Source organism: Haemaphysalis longicornis, unplaced genomic scaffold (genome assembly GCF_048455015.1).
Source record: "Haemaphysalis longicornis isolate Haplotype H1 unplaced genomic scaffold, Haemaphysalis longicornis Haplotype H1 scaffold_2, whole genome shotgun sequence".
Lineage (NCBI taxonomy): Eukaryota > Metazoa > Arthropoda > Arachnida > Ixodida > Ixodidae > Haemaphysalis > Haemaphysalis longicornis.
Genome location: NW_027526295.1, coordinates 126,637,637 through 126,652,142, shown reverse-complemented (window position 1 = coordinate 126,652,142; position 14,506 = coordinate 126,637,637). Strand labels below are relative to the sequence as shown.

Sequence of the window (14,506 nt, the reverse complement as noted above, 5' to 3'; positions counted from 1 at the left end):
TATATAGTTGGCATTTTGTGGGACAATGCGGCAGAACCAAGATCAAACTTTATCGCCTTGAGAAGCAAGTGAAGTGCATAAAATGACAAATAAAGGTCCTAACTCAGCGTGCCGTTTTCGCAAGTAAGCGACATACCACGTGAGCAATCAGGCATTTCTAGCACACTGCAGTGAGCGTTTACTCATTATCGGCTGATACACCCAAGTGTGGGTTGTGCATTGCTGCACGTTTTTGTTTCACACGAGGTAGACTTCGACATATGTGTACCAATCAATTGTCGTGGCTCAGAAGGTTGGAAAGGCTTACTGGTGGGAATGCAGCATAGCCGGCCGTGGATTTTCGAAAGCTGTTTTTGACACGCGTGTGAAATTTAGGAAGAAACACGGAATTTTTGCTGTTTGTCGCCCGATCTAGCACGAGAGATACATTAGTAACGAATGGTTGATAACCAACCGTCACGGGCTTTGGGATAGTCGAAACACGTATAAAAAGATCACAAAAATTCCCTTCTATCAGACAATGAATTTAGGCAGAGCGGGCCTAATCATTTATTTTTCGAATATTCGTGGAAGGTGCCCTCAGAAGCACGCATGGCGTTGCAAAAGTTCACAATTTGTGGCGGCCTTGTCGTAATAACTAATACATTGATTGCAGGATTTAACACACCTACCGAATGCAGGCGAGAAGGGTAACCGTAGTGGAGGGCTCCAGATTAATTTTGACCACTGGGGGGCCTTCAGCGTGCGCCCAAATCTCGTACACACGGGAGTTTTCGCTTTTCACCTTCATCAGAAAAGCGCCCGCTGCGGCCGGGAATCAAACCCACGTCAGCACCAGAATGCCTTAGCCACCGAACCAGCACGGCGGGTCGTATTAACTAATACACCATTGTGTGCGAAATGTAGGGTGAAATCTCAGGCCGCCAACATACGCAGTATTTTGAGATTAGCCACTGGGGACAACAGTGTCATGGCGAGGACATGTTTCTGTTTACTAACAACAACAATGAAAATTATTACTGCTTTTTTGCAACACTATCAACCTTCTGTCACACATTTTAATTATTAATTTTCAACTTACCATCCGCTACCAAAATGTGTATATATATGGCTTAATGAATACATTTACACAGGAGGAAACGGGCCTTCGCCCAATAGAACACACAGGAGTATATCTCAAAATCGCATAATTACACCACTCAGATGTTAGAACTTATGTATTCTTTCTGCGCACTGCTGTCAGTATAAAACACGAGTTTTTTTTTATATCGCTGACACAACAAGCAATATTGAGGAAGATTTTTATGACGTGGGAAGGTTACCATTATTCCAAGCACAAGCGATGATTATGGGGCCTCGAGAATAGTACCGCACCAAGTTTACCACGATACGAACAAATAACTAAAGTGGTCTTTTACTGGGTCCATGATTTGCAGCGGCGTGAGACGTTGCGCGGACCTAGACTATAGCACGTGTAGTGTTTGTTCGATAAAGCAGAGCGCTGTCCAGTCTTGACGAAACGGAAACTACAATGGTATCAGTAACAGCTTGCTTCGTGGTTTAGCCTATGAAGCGAATGTTTTTGGATGATGAGGTGCAAATTGTTTTCCTATGGTTGCGCAACTGTAAATAAAGTTGCTCCAGATATAAAAACTTGGTATGTCGCCAATGTATGATTTCTCAGCATCATTTTTCACGACACCCACAGTAGGGGTCGTGCCCCATTCGGAAATTTTTTTCACCGTTAGGGATGGGAGTGGGCTAAGCCACTTACTTCGAAATCCCCTGAATAACGATCACAAGAAGTTTTTTTGGATCGCTGCGGAAGCAAAAAGCAGCAATATTTTTGTGGTCTGCTGTCATAACAGATATATCATAAACTACACGTAAGTTAAAAAGAAACAAAATCGTTTGGACACACACTGGGCGGCGTCCACTTTACCCCAAATTGATTTATTTTTCCAAAATAATTTTCTGTATTTGTTGGGAAATTTTTTATTTAATTTCTTTTTTTCTGTACAAGCAAAAAACGTTTTGTCGGCATTTGCCTCAGGAGCTGTCGTTCCGGAACAGCGCCCAGGCCCTTAAAACAATGAACTTACGGTTGTTATAGCCGGGATCAACTTTTGTACACAGAAATCTTTAATCTTTCAGAAAATAGTGTCATTGCGTGGCGTTTCTGAATAGCTAGAAACAGAAGTCTTTCGCCTAATGAGCAGTGTTGCAAATTTCCAGCTGATAACTAAGTGTGCTACCTAAAGACGTTTTCCGGAAGTATCATAAATATCATTGTTTTCTTTCTCTGTGTAATCAAAACCTTTATGCATTTCCGGTATAACGCCATAAAATACATTTACTTGGTTCAATTACTCCTAACAGGAGAAAAGACCCACAATATTATGTGTTTTTTATTTCCCAGGTTGGAGCGTGGATTGGTCGCAACCACGAGTTTGCGAAGTCTATTAGGGTTGTTCACCTTGTTCGAGACCCTCGGGCCATTATTGCCTCTCGCAAGCGCATTCGGTGGTGCAAAGTCGACGAAGAATGTGGCAAAGCCGAAGCACTATGCGCCCAGATACGCTCAGATATTGACAGCTTTGAAAGTGGTATAGGACCGATAAAGCAAATTCGATTGCACAGGTTGTACTACGAGCATCTTGCTGCTGACCCTGTCAATGAAACCCGGCGCCTCTTCTCGACGCTCGGATTGGAATACACACCTTCCGTCTCGCAGTACCTGAAGATCCACACAACGGCTACTCTTCAAGACCTTAAGAACAAATTCTCGACAAAGAGAAAACCAGAGCTCGTAATACATAGCTGGAAGCAGCAGCTTTCTAAAAACGAAATTGCCGACATAGAAGAAAAGTGCACAGACGTGCTACTCCGGCTAGGTTATGAATTTCTTGTTAGAAATGCCTCCAAAACTTCTGCTGCGTAAACGGAATGGAATAGCAACGCCGAAAAGTTGCCATAGATAATGAAAAATGCTTACATTAAGGTATTTGGTAAGCCATGTGAGAGGTTCGAAACCGTTCAAGCTTGCATATGTTATTTTCGTATTCTGAAATTGCAGGCAAATCAAGAGGACCTCCATGAGTGTTTCTAAGCGACTAAATATATACAAATTGTGTGTATTCTGGCTTACTTCGTTATTTTTACTCACACCGTCAAACACTGTTCGTTTTTAAAATAAGGAATGGTCGATATGGGGGAGGGGGGTGGGGTTAACTTGTTCCCAAAAGTACCGGTCATAGAAATCACAAACACAAATATTAACAGGCGCGAACGTACGTGTTATAGAAGCAAGTGGTCAAGGTTCATGAAAATTGGTTTTGCTGTCACAGAGATAAAAAACCGCGGACTTTACCATGCAGTATAGCCCACTTACTGCGAACCCGGTTTTAAAAAAATTGCTCCTATAACAAACACATCTTGGTTTCCGATTACCATCTGTATAAATAGATTTTGTGTCCAGATGTAGCGAAAGGCGGATATAACAAACTGATTTCAGTTTCCCCGTGTGTTCATTATAAGCCGCCTTCGCTGTATAGTAATTGTAGAAGAGAACAGCCTATAGATACAAATGTGTAAAAACCCGCGACCGGAACTCAATAGAGCGGGCTTCGGCGATTTTGCCATGGTACCTTCACAACGTTTTTTGACGGGATTGTACTGGTTGTTTCGACACCGTTGCTTGATTGTTGTTTTAGGGCCATTCAGAAAGTAAATTATTGCCAGTAAGAGCGCCAGTCATATTTCAGTGATATACGTTTGCCAAAAAGAAAGAATAAGAGCTCCTTACTGGTTCGGGAACCTATTTTATTAGAGGTAAGTGTTCCACAAAGCTGGCCCTCCACGCTGTCCCTATTGTCGCTGTTTTTCGTTCCTAGTCTGGTGGTGGCTGCAAAGAAATGTTATCGCCCATGATCTGGCCACAATAGGGGAGTGCATATTAATGACAGTGTCACATGAAACAGGCGTCAAAACAGAGGTACAAGAAAAGAGCGTGAGATTTGACACATGCCATCATAATTACGTTGGCTTGTTTATTTTGGCGCATGAGCAAGCTGTTAGGATGGCATTAAAATATTGGGTCACATCGTGGGGCCATAGTAGTTGTGTTTGTTTTAAAGACGATAGTCTTTCTTGGGCTACTTAAACCCATAAATTTTAGTCTGTCTGTATGTCCGTTTGTATGTCTGTCGGTCTGTGACGCGATTCAGCCACCCGGAGAAAGTAAAATAGAAATTGCGCAATAGTCTTATATACTCACAGCCAAATGTAAACGTCTAAGCCCATTTTATATGTTCATGCTTGCCAACTTTGTTGAACAAGAACAACCCATTACGCAAATATAAGACAGGAAATTAGTACACAAGACTTATTTGCAGCGTTCCTTTATTTAAAAATTCATGGATGCTTGGTTTTTGGATAGCAAATGATATTGTACATCTACTGCAGAAAACCGCCGCCAGCTGTTGCCCGCGCCACCTCCTGGCGGCATATGAAAAATCACGCGCTAACAGCAACGGAAGGTTCCACTAGCTATGTCCCACGTTCTATTTGGAACGCACGTGGACCACGGCCACGCGGTTCCATAAACTTCAAAGTTGGCCGCCTCAATTCACGCGCGTCTCCGCCGTACTGCAGCGCTAGCATCTAGGAACCCGGCCAGTACCAGTGGAACGCGGTAAATTCCAATCGCCTTGAGCAAACCTTTATTGTGTTTACCTTGGGATGAGCGCGACGGTTCAGGAACGTCATGAGAGGTGAGCGGGAAAGCTGAGGGGGGGGCATTTTCTTGGCAAATATCTACAGACTATCATCTTTTGACGACATTTGCAACGAAAGGAGCAGATACACGGCCAATTTTTTTATTAGCAAGAGGGCATCAATGGACACGGTGTGCCAAAATCTGATGTTTGTAGATTGTGTCGTGTTCTAATGGAAATATTTCTGATATAGTTATGATGCGGATAAATTTGGTTGTGGCGGGGCATACGGTGTCTATTAAGCTTGATAATGGTGATGATTGGCGACATCGAAAATTACGTAGCGAAAAAGGCACCGCGAATTATAAAAAAGTGGAACCTTGCCCCGGCAAGAGCAGTGGAGTACCATTGCATACAAAAGAAACCTCAGTACTGCCCACATCCCTCTTGAGGTATGAAGTTCGCCAGCGGTAGAAAAGTGTTGGAGTTCCGGTTTGATCAATGTATGACAAAAACGTTTTTTCAAGAATGAGTGTTTTTCTGCTAACACCACTACAGTTGCAATTTTCAAGCAGTGGAGTTTTGTGTTATACCGCTCCGCCCTCCCTCCCCCCCCCCCCACCACTTCTATTGGTCCTACGATTGCATTCGATAAACGTGTGCAGCACACCGGGCCGTCCACCACACTTCTTGACGCATTGGTGGGTGTTTGCTGTTTTAAGGTATGAATGTGTCATGGAACTGGGGCTTGTAGGCAAGCTGGAATTAAATACTTTAATAAAGGTTTTTTCCTGTTGGCGTGCCTTTTTCAATTGTTTTTTGTGGATTGTTATCTGATTTCATGTTTTGCTCCTGCATTTAGGCAATCGCATCAGTATCAGCCTGTTCTTGTCGGTGCAGGGCGCAGACTACACCTTTGCTCTGGTGCGGAAAAGAGCTAAACCGATGTTCTCGTCAGTGATTTCATTAGTAAGAATTCTACCGTGTCTTGGAAGCCAGCCAAAAGACCTTAGGGCAAATTCTTTGTGTGTCTTATGGGCAGGCTTCCCTCAACCCCCTTAAAGGAGCCATGAAGAGAAAACACAAGTTTGGTTCATTCAAAAGATTGTCTCGTTAGAATCATACTGACACCACTTTTAACGTAAACTTCGCTCAAATAAGCTACATAATTAGGAAAAACGGGAATGGTCATGCGACCCACCAGCTCATTTCCCGTAACAGAACCTATGATGTCACATGAGCTAAGCTCTGCGATTGGCGGAGGCTGGCAGAAGCAGACGCAAATTAGGTAGAGCTTACAAACTAGACGAACGAGCGATTTGCGCTTAAATTTAGGGCACATTCTTTACAAAGCAATAAGAATGATGGAACAAACAGTAGAAGGTACGAAAGCACATGTAAACATAGAAGTACTGATGCGTTCTGCTGTTCGTACTGCGCACAGCATGCTTGGTTTAGCTGCACAGCACTACGGGGCTTGGGGTTGTCTCAGACGACACTGGCCGATTGACGCAAGCAACAGTGTCTTACGTGACCCCATTTGTCGAGCGAGCACTGTTTTAGGGAACGAATATTTTCTCCCAGAACAAAAACAAGCCAGGTTTAAATGCGGGCAAAAACAAACCAAACGCTTGCCACGGTATGGTGGCGCCATCTAAATTGCGGAACGTAAAGAAACGCGGGAACAAACCAACACCGCTGTACAGGGTGGAGACAACCTTTGAACGGTCCCGTGCCGCCGCAATTGGGCCAACGGGCTCAACGCGTTATTCTTTTCGTTTCGCACGACACCTAGCAACGCGAAACAGACAATATGATTCAAACTTCTTCAGTAAACCGCGTTGCGGCGATAATTTTAGCGTGGTGACACAATGACTTGCTTCGGCGGCGAGCAAGCAACCGAAAATGGCGGCGCCAGCGTATACGTGTCTCTACCCTGTACGACGGATGCGTGAATGAAGGTACTCTAGGCTGCAGAGCGGTCGGTTCCTGTGATGTCATTTGGGACCACGAAAACACACGATTGAGCGGGAAGATCAAAATTTTAACATAAATTGTTTAATTTCTCAGGGAATAAAGCACCGTTTGTATCCGGACAAGCGCTGGGGGCACTATAACACCCGAAATCTTTCGAATAAAACCAACTTGCATTTTCTCTTCATGGCTCCTTTAAAAAGTTCGGGTGAACATCTACCCTAGACATAAAAACGAGGATCATAGCAAAAATACCATATAAACGGAACAGGCCTGGCAGCTTGAAGGAAGCATATCACTTCTTCGGGGGGTCATTTAATTTAGTCTTAATTTGTTGTGATAGGGGTACTAGCGACAAGAATAATAATGGTGACTTAGCATAATTTAAATGCAATGCCAAAATGATTGACTGCCATCAGCAGCACCAAAAAAACAATTCGTGTATATGGGTAATGGGCGTTTACGTGACTGGGGGAACTCAGAATAGATTTTTATTGCCATATTCCCATGGCCCGGGACCGTAACAAGGAAGAGGTGTGATTATTATAAATAAATTTGTCGACAACATTCTTGACGTTATTGGCGTCCCTAATTGCAGCGATAGAGGCAGGGAGGGTGTTGCAGTCATTCGTCGTTCGCATTCCAAACGTGTTACAAACTGGAACTGCAACCTCTGAACGATGATCCATGCGCAACAATATATATGTAGTTGTGAGAAGATTATTTCATTTCGAAGGGCCTTGTTAGAGTAATAATGCACCCTTTCTAAAACACATAAGCGACCGTTTGTAAGACTTGACTCAAAGTTAGGTAATCCGAGGTTTAGTTTCATCGAAGAAACTTCTGCATGGCGAGAACAACTGCAAAGAATAAAACGAGCAGCTAGAATTTCCGCACATTCAAGAGTATTAGGGAGTATTTCAGGGCAAGTGCCGAAAGAAAATACCGTACGTGTATTCAAGCTTAGGCCCCAACAAGGATCTCTGCAGAAGATACTTCCCCGATATAGTTGCCAATAAGAAATTACACCGTTCGAATAGAAGCATGCCCTTACTATTAATGTAAATGTAAATATTGTGTGTACCCGATGAAAGCTTATGTGAAATATAAATACCAAATAACTCTTAAGAGGAAGCAGTTTCAGTAGATATATCTATTTTGAAGACTACATGGGAGGGGCAATATTTTATACACCACGAGAAACACGCGCTGCTTTGCAGTTAATATTGTTGTGCTTCATGTGTGATTTAGAGCACCATGTTGTTAATAAGCCAATACAGTCAAACCAGCTTATAGGGAACTGTAATATGTGCCACGATTAGTTCGGTAAATTCAACAGTTCGATATAGCCGAACCCGCCTACAACGAGTTTATTGTTACGAGTTCGCAATACGCGGGAATCCCCCTGCCACCCCTGCATGCAGAAACGAACAAAATAAAGCATGTCATTACCATTCACAAAACAATCAATTGCTTTGTGTAAAACAACCAAAAGCAAATAATCAAGGTACTTTCCGCCTTAACTGCCGCCTTGCAAATAAAACAAATCTCGCCTTTTCCACGAAGTGAATGATGATGATGAGAGGGGCGACGCTAAAATGCTTATCGGTGAAACCGTGAAACATTTTCATAGGTGTTCTTGACGGCGCGCACCATCTGAATGAGTGAAGGATATAAACGGCGCGTTCATTGGCATGCTCGCGTCTCGGTTTGCAGCGCAGTAGGAATAGCGCCACGTACCTCCCGTCGCGGCCAGAGAGTCGTGGGATCGAAACCGGGCGCCGCCGCGTCAAGACCGCCACTCCTCGCTCGCAAAACTTGAGACTTCCCACCGATCCGTTGGCAAGCCCGTCGATGACGTCGATGTGTGTGGTGATTATGTAGGGCTTGTTTGCGACGATGAGAATCTCCATGGGTAAGTTGGCGAATTCGGTGTGTGCAGAGCGTCTTGTGTCGCGTACACCCGGTACGTGTCTTGAGCTCGCAGGCGACGAACGGGAACCTCTTCTTCTTCTTCCTCTTCTTCTTGTTGGGTAGCAACGAACGCGTTGAACGTTTTGACCTCTTCGCCCAATCTTTGGTTGGCCAATCCCTAGGGGGACCCTTCCACAATCATCATCGTGGTGCCGTGTACAGCAGCAACGAGGACAGGGCCCGAGCAAGAGGAGCTTCGCCCAAAGAGGTTGTACAAAACTTCTGGAGTGGAGGCAGCCCATAGCGGGCAACGCGGGTTGTTGAAGCCGGGCGAACCGGTCGGCGGCCATATTGTCATGGGCAGAAAAGGCGCTGAGCCGTTAGGGACGTTGAATAGCGGTCGGGGTTTTTGGCTTTACAAGGGAGAAAACGATGTGTAAGATGGTTTATCGATTACCATATTTGAGGGCAGCCTAAATTTTGCCTTACACGGAAGGTATTGACGTAAGATATGGTTCAAGCAGCGAGTTCGCGTGTGTGCATATCTTACGGTGGTGAACAGAGTTGTCGCCGCGGGAAAACGCGTAGCGCTTGGCTAAAGACACCACCCCTGCTTTTATTTCAATAACCGTTTATTCTGTGTATCTAAGGCTATAGGCCGCCACCCTTAACATTAAAATTACCTCATGTTGCACGCCATGGCCAGACATGCCACGTTATAAGGTTACTATTGGCTGTGAGTTTACGCTGAAAGGACAGGACACGCGACAGCGCGATTATTTGACGCTTGTTTTTTTTTAGCGGCATTGCTGAGATTAATGAATACTTATTCATTAATGATTAATGATAAATAACGCAGCTCTCACGCCCAAGAAAGCTCTGTAGACTACGTTTAGCGGTTGGAATGGTTTTTAGGCAGTACTGCAGGGAATCATATGCATCAGGATATTATTGCAATCTTTATATGTACTGCACATGCGCGTTTCCTGGTTTAAACAACATGCCCAGTTTCGGCCTGGCCGAAGAAGACCAAATTAAGCACGAGCTTTTAATTGATTGATTGATTGATTGATTGATTGATTGATTGATTGATTGATTGATTGATTGATTGATTGATTGATTGATTGATTGATTGATTGATTGATTGATTGATTGATTGATTGATTGATTGATTGATTGATTGATTGATTGATTGATTGTGGGGTTTAACACGCCGGCGCAACGCAGGCGATGAGGCATGCCGTAGTGGAGGGCTCCGGATTAATTTTCATCACCTGGGGATCTTTAACGCGCGCCGAAATCTCAAACACCAGGGCGTTTTCGCTTTCTGCCTTCATCAGAAAAGCCGCCGTCGCGGCCTGTAATCGAACTCGCGTTCCAGGGATGAGTAGCACAATGCCTTAGCCACTGAGACACCGCGGCGTGTCTATTTCCAGCTTTTCAATCGTATTTTGCGAAATGGATTGGGCACACACTGAAGCTCATTACAGCAGGTTTTTTTTTTTATTTCGTGTGCACTTTACAGAAAGCATGAACATCACACGTACATGTCTCACTCGCATTGACTTTCTTTATTTTTCAAATCCAGAAGGTTACTTATTTGAATGCACGACTACATTAACCGCGCAAGTTCGCATGATAGTAGCGTGGTATTGATAAGAAAACACACGCGCAGGAGGTTACTCAATCACGTTCACAACTTCGTTGACCCCGCAAGTTCGTACGCGAGCAGCGTGCTATTGATATAAAAATGACGTGGACGAAGAACGCGGCAGAACAGCATTGCGTTGCATCAAAGACTTGTACGAAACAGCGCGAATGAGAAAAGTCAGAGTATTCACGTAGGGCCGGATGCAAATGAAATATATTAAACAAGAGTGTATTGATTTTGACGGTAACTATCTGAGCAATACTCTACATTTAAACTAGTGCGGAAAAGCAATTTGCGGCCCACATATTTACAAACATGTGATTTCTCGCAGTCAAACGACTACAGGACCACCACAACTACTTGCGAAAGCATTCGCATATCTGAGTAAACAAGCGCGTACGGTATGCTTATTTAGCGGACGGCACGTGCTACGGAGAATTTTTCCTTAAATCACGCACAAACGGCTGGCAAGTGCGCACTTATAGCGTTATAATACTAGTAATTCCCTCGAGACCCAAAGCAAGCAGAGACCCCCAGTACTTACAGATGAAAGGTGATCCCCGACGCCTTCATCGCGCGATTAGCGCAGCCGAACGTGACGCACGAGCAAACCATTCTGGTTTCTACACCTTTGCAGCATCCATCCGTGAACGACGATCGAAAGAACGCGAGTTCTGCTCTTTGGCAACAGAGAACTCGGAAGAATGACACATGGGGCAATAAAAAAATGTCATTGTGTCTTCTGTTTATTTTAGTTGTTTGCGCCCAATAATGTAAACAATTAGCAGATGTGTGTGGCCACCGGCGCTCGCACAAGAGATGTGCGTTGCGCTTAACTAGAAACACGAATAGGGGAGCATAACCAAAGCCACATGCGTCGAAATGACAGCGCGTAAGAAAACCTCGGTGCGCTTGAAGCTAACCGCATGAGAGAATCAACTTCCGAAACAAAACAAAAAAAAAGAATAAAAGAACGGAAGCAAAACATAACATAGCCCTCCGCAAAAACAAGTACATCATGCGACGGATGCAATGTGTCTGCTATCACGGAACGAGTTTTCTACTCACGGCAAGATGGCGGCCGTCGGCGTCAGTTTTCGAGCGCCATCTCCACTCCAGAATTTTATACAACCTCCTTGGTTTCACCCCTGAAGCGGTTATTTTTTTTCTCTTTCGTTTTGGCAGTGTCTACTAGCACGCAATCCTTTACAAGAGACATTGCTTGCACCAGTTCGAGTCTGTGCCCCTCAGTATTGAAGAAATATTGGCGGAGGACATCGATTGCCGAAAGCACTTCATTAAGCGTCGGACGGCTTTCACTCGTGACATCCTCTGCTTCCTCGGTGCTTTTCATCAGCATTACGACGGTGCTGCTGATGGTGTCCGCGTCCGAGGGGCTTACAGGGACTGCAACGTAGCCGTCGACACTCAGGAAATCTTCGAAAAAAATTGCGCCCACCTCCCCGCGAGGGGAACCCTGTGAAGATGCGACGCATCGTGAGGTTCACTTGGTGTTTCCATTGGATTCATTCTGAAATCGCGTGAAACGTGTCGGGAACGCGTATGATTATTATGTTTTAAGATTATTAGTATGTTTTATTGGCCAATCTTGGTCAATCTCTCTAAGTGGTATGCTTGGGGCTTCGCTGTCACAACGACCTTTACTCCATCATTGTTGCTGTAAGTGGGAGCTTCTTTTCTTTTATTGCAAGTGTTAATCATTGCCCCATCATGCGTTGTATCAGTAGTTTCTTGACGTAGTTTGAATGAGTCAAGGATATAAGGCGCGTTCGTAACATTTCATTCTGTCTCGGTTTTGTGGCGCAGTGGGAAGAGCACCATGTACCTCGCGTTCCGCCCACAGGGTCGTGGGATCAAAACCGGGCGTCGCTAACTATTATTTTTTTATAGTGTAGGGGGAGGGGTGTGGACGAGAGAGGGGCATCGGAGAGGAGAGGTGGTGAGCGGTGGAGAGCGCAGCTCGCGCGGCGAGGAGAATGGGGGAGGGGCGGACGACAACAACGCCGACGCTGCATGGACAAGGCGAGTGAATGAGATGCAGTCGCATCTAATACTCCTTTCGGCCCAGCATCGGGAACGTTGGAGAGCTGCCGTCTTGGTCCGGACTCACTGACTGGGTGGGTTCCGTTGTGAGTACCGCGCGTCGGAAACAGTTACAAAAAGTGTCGGACGTGATGTCCATCCATACGAGCGCAATGCCTCAGTCGCCGCTTTGCTCAGTGGTCGCTGCCAATCAACATCTCAATCGCCGCTCCGAGACCATGCATTTTGGTGGCCATTCAGGCACGACGAGTTCGATATACCAGATGGGAAATGCGTTATAAAAATATGTTTTTGCGTGTATTTCCGTAACTGATTTATTTTTGTTCAATATATAGAATAATTCACTCTATCCGGGTTCGTATAGTCGGGTTTGACTGTATCTGATTGACGAGTATTCCAATCACCAGAAAACGACATACCGCAGTGTGTTTTAATTGAATTATCTTTTTGTTTCTATTTTAACAAATCTGGGCGACGCTGAGACTAAAGGCGGATACTGCAATAGAAAGCCCTAAGCCACTCGATTCGCAGCGTCAGCAGCAAACTGACGTTCAGTGATTTAAACACAATAAAAACACCACCATCATAATTCAATTTCTACTCATTATACAAATAATAGGTCTAGAAAGACAGAGAAAAAGTGCACCCACAGATAGTATTTCGGACACTTCAAGAGCAAGCGTTCATATAACTACCTAAAAATAATGCAATAATGTTTTCTAGGTATTTATATTGTACTTTTCAAACGCACTCATGGGCGGATAGCTTAATTGAAAATTTCATTTGGTTTGCGTGGTCTTTAGTTTAAATGAAAAATATCAGCATTCCTAAGATCGATTCCATAGCTGTACCATAGGATACACATGCATATAAAAGTAACATTTGTTAGGGTAAGCAAACTTTGAGAGGGTAAACAAAACCCTTAATCCAAGCAAGCCCGCTGGGATTGGTGTTGTTTTTTATTTAACTAGAAGTAAATTGTGCGAAGCGGTTTTGAATGCTTTGGCAAAAATAAAGAGAACGCGGTCGAAGGTAATGGTACAGTCTATTACTCTAAATAAATTCTTAGCAAATTACAAAAGCTGTTTTTTGCATGAAAAGTGTTTTGTAATTACCGGTTGCTGCGGGGTACAAAATAGGTTTCACGATAAGTTTTACTGTTAAAAAAAGGCCGACTAAACAAAAGATTGAAAATCAGACGGATTATGGCGAATTAGGATGATTTATTGTGTGTTAAAATGGAGATTACGTGCATTAGGTGGTATTAAGTGAATTATGGTTGTAAAAGGGTTGAGAGTTGGGCGAGTTGGTAATGATGCATCTCGAAGAACAAACTGCGCGCAAATTAACGGGGACAAGAACTCATGAATACGGCACAAGCGCACACTCGCAACTAGGTTATTATTGCACAATTCAAAGCTTTAAATGCCCAAGCGCCCAATCGCCACGCCCCCAATGCGTCACTGTTCTCGGCGCACTCAGAAAAAATAATAAAAAAAAACCGTAACAACAAAACCACAAAACGAACTTTGAGGCGCACGAATGGCGAAAAATCAGCAAAGATAACCGCATCATACATGGATGATACATGACATCATCCAGGACAGGAATTTGCGACTGCAGATGTTCAGCGCATAAATGCTCGCGGAAACACCCCGCCCCCCGCACCTTCTTCCGGCGACCCCTCAAAGCGGTCGCGCAGCAAACACGCCCATTGTTACCGCTGCGGTTCACCTCGGCACAACGCTGCTTCATTCCGCTGCCCCGCCAAAAACAAGCGGTGTCATGGTTGCGGTATTATGGGACAATTTCGCTCAGTCTGCAACAGAAACGCCGCCCCGATTCGTGAACTAGGCGACGAAAATTCGATAACTGAAGAAGTATTGAGCATTATGTCTGTGATGACATCCACTCGTCCCGCAATCTACATATCAGTAGCAGTTGGTGAAACGAAGTTAACTTTCCTCGTGGATTCCGGGTCATCAGTTTCGATTTTGACGCATGACCTATTTAGGCAGCATTTTGAAGGACAGGAGCTTTCAGCTGCTTCAATTAGACTACTGAATTATTCGAAGAAACCAATTCCAGTGTGTGGTTGCTTCTTTGCTGATGTCACGTACAATAACTGCACAAATGTTGTTCTTTTTTATGTCGTTGAACAAGGCACCTCGCTTTTGGGTATTGATGC

The 14,506-nt window shown here is 44.4% G+C and overlaps 2 protein-coding genes across 3 annotated transcripts in view; one reads left to right on the top strand and one right to left on the bottom strand.

The window, feature by feature from the left end:
• LOC144169194 (carbohydrate sulfotransferase 5-like) overlaps window positions 1-3,137 on the top strand; it is a 36,641-nt gene extending 33,504 nt beyond the window's left edge. For both annotated transcript variants that reach the window (XM_077698235.1, XM_077698234.1), the window contains exon 4: window positions 2,420-3,137. In XM_077698235.1, the coding sequence (XP_077554361.1) occupies window positions 2,420-2,941 (522 nt within the window). In that variant the 3' untranslated portion in view covers window positions 2,942-3,137. The remainder of the gene's footprint in view (window positions 1-2,419) is intronic.
• LOC144169195 (2-Hydroxyacid oxidase 1-like) overlaps window positions 1-14,506 on the bottom strand; it is a 109,753-nt gene that overhangs the window by 35,598 nt on the left and 59,649 nt on the right. The window lies entirely within an intron of this gene.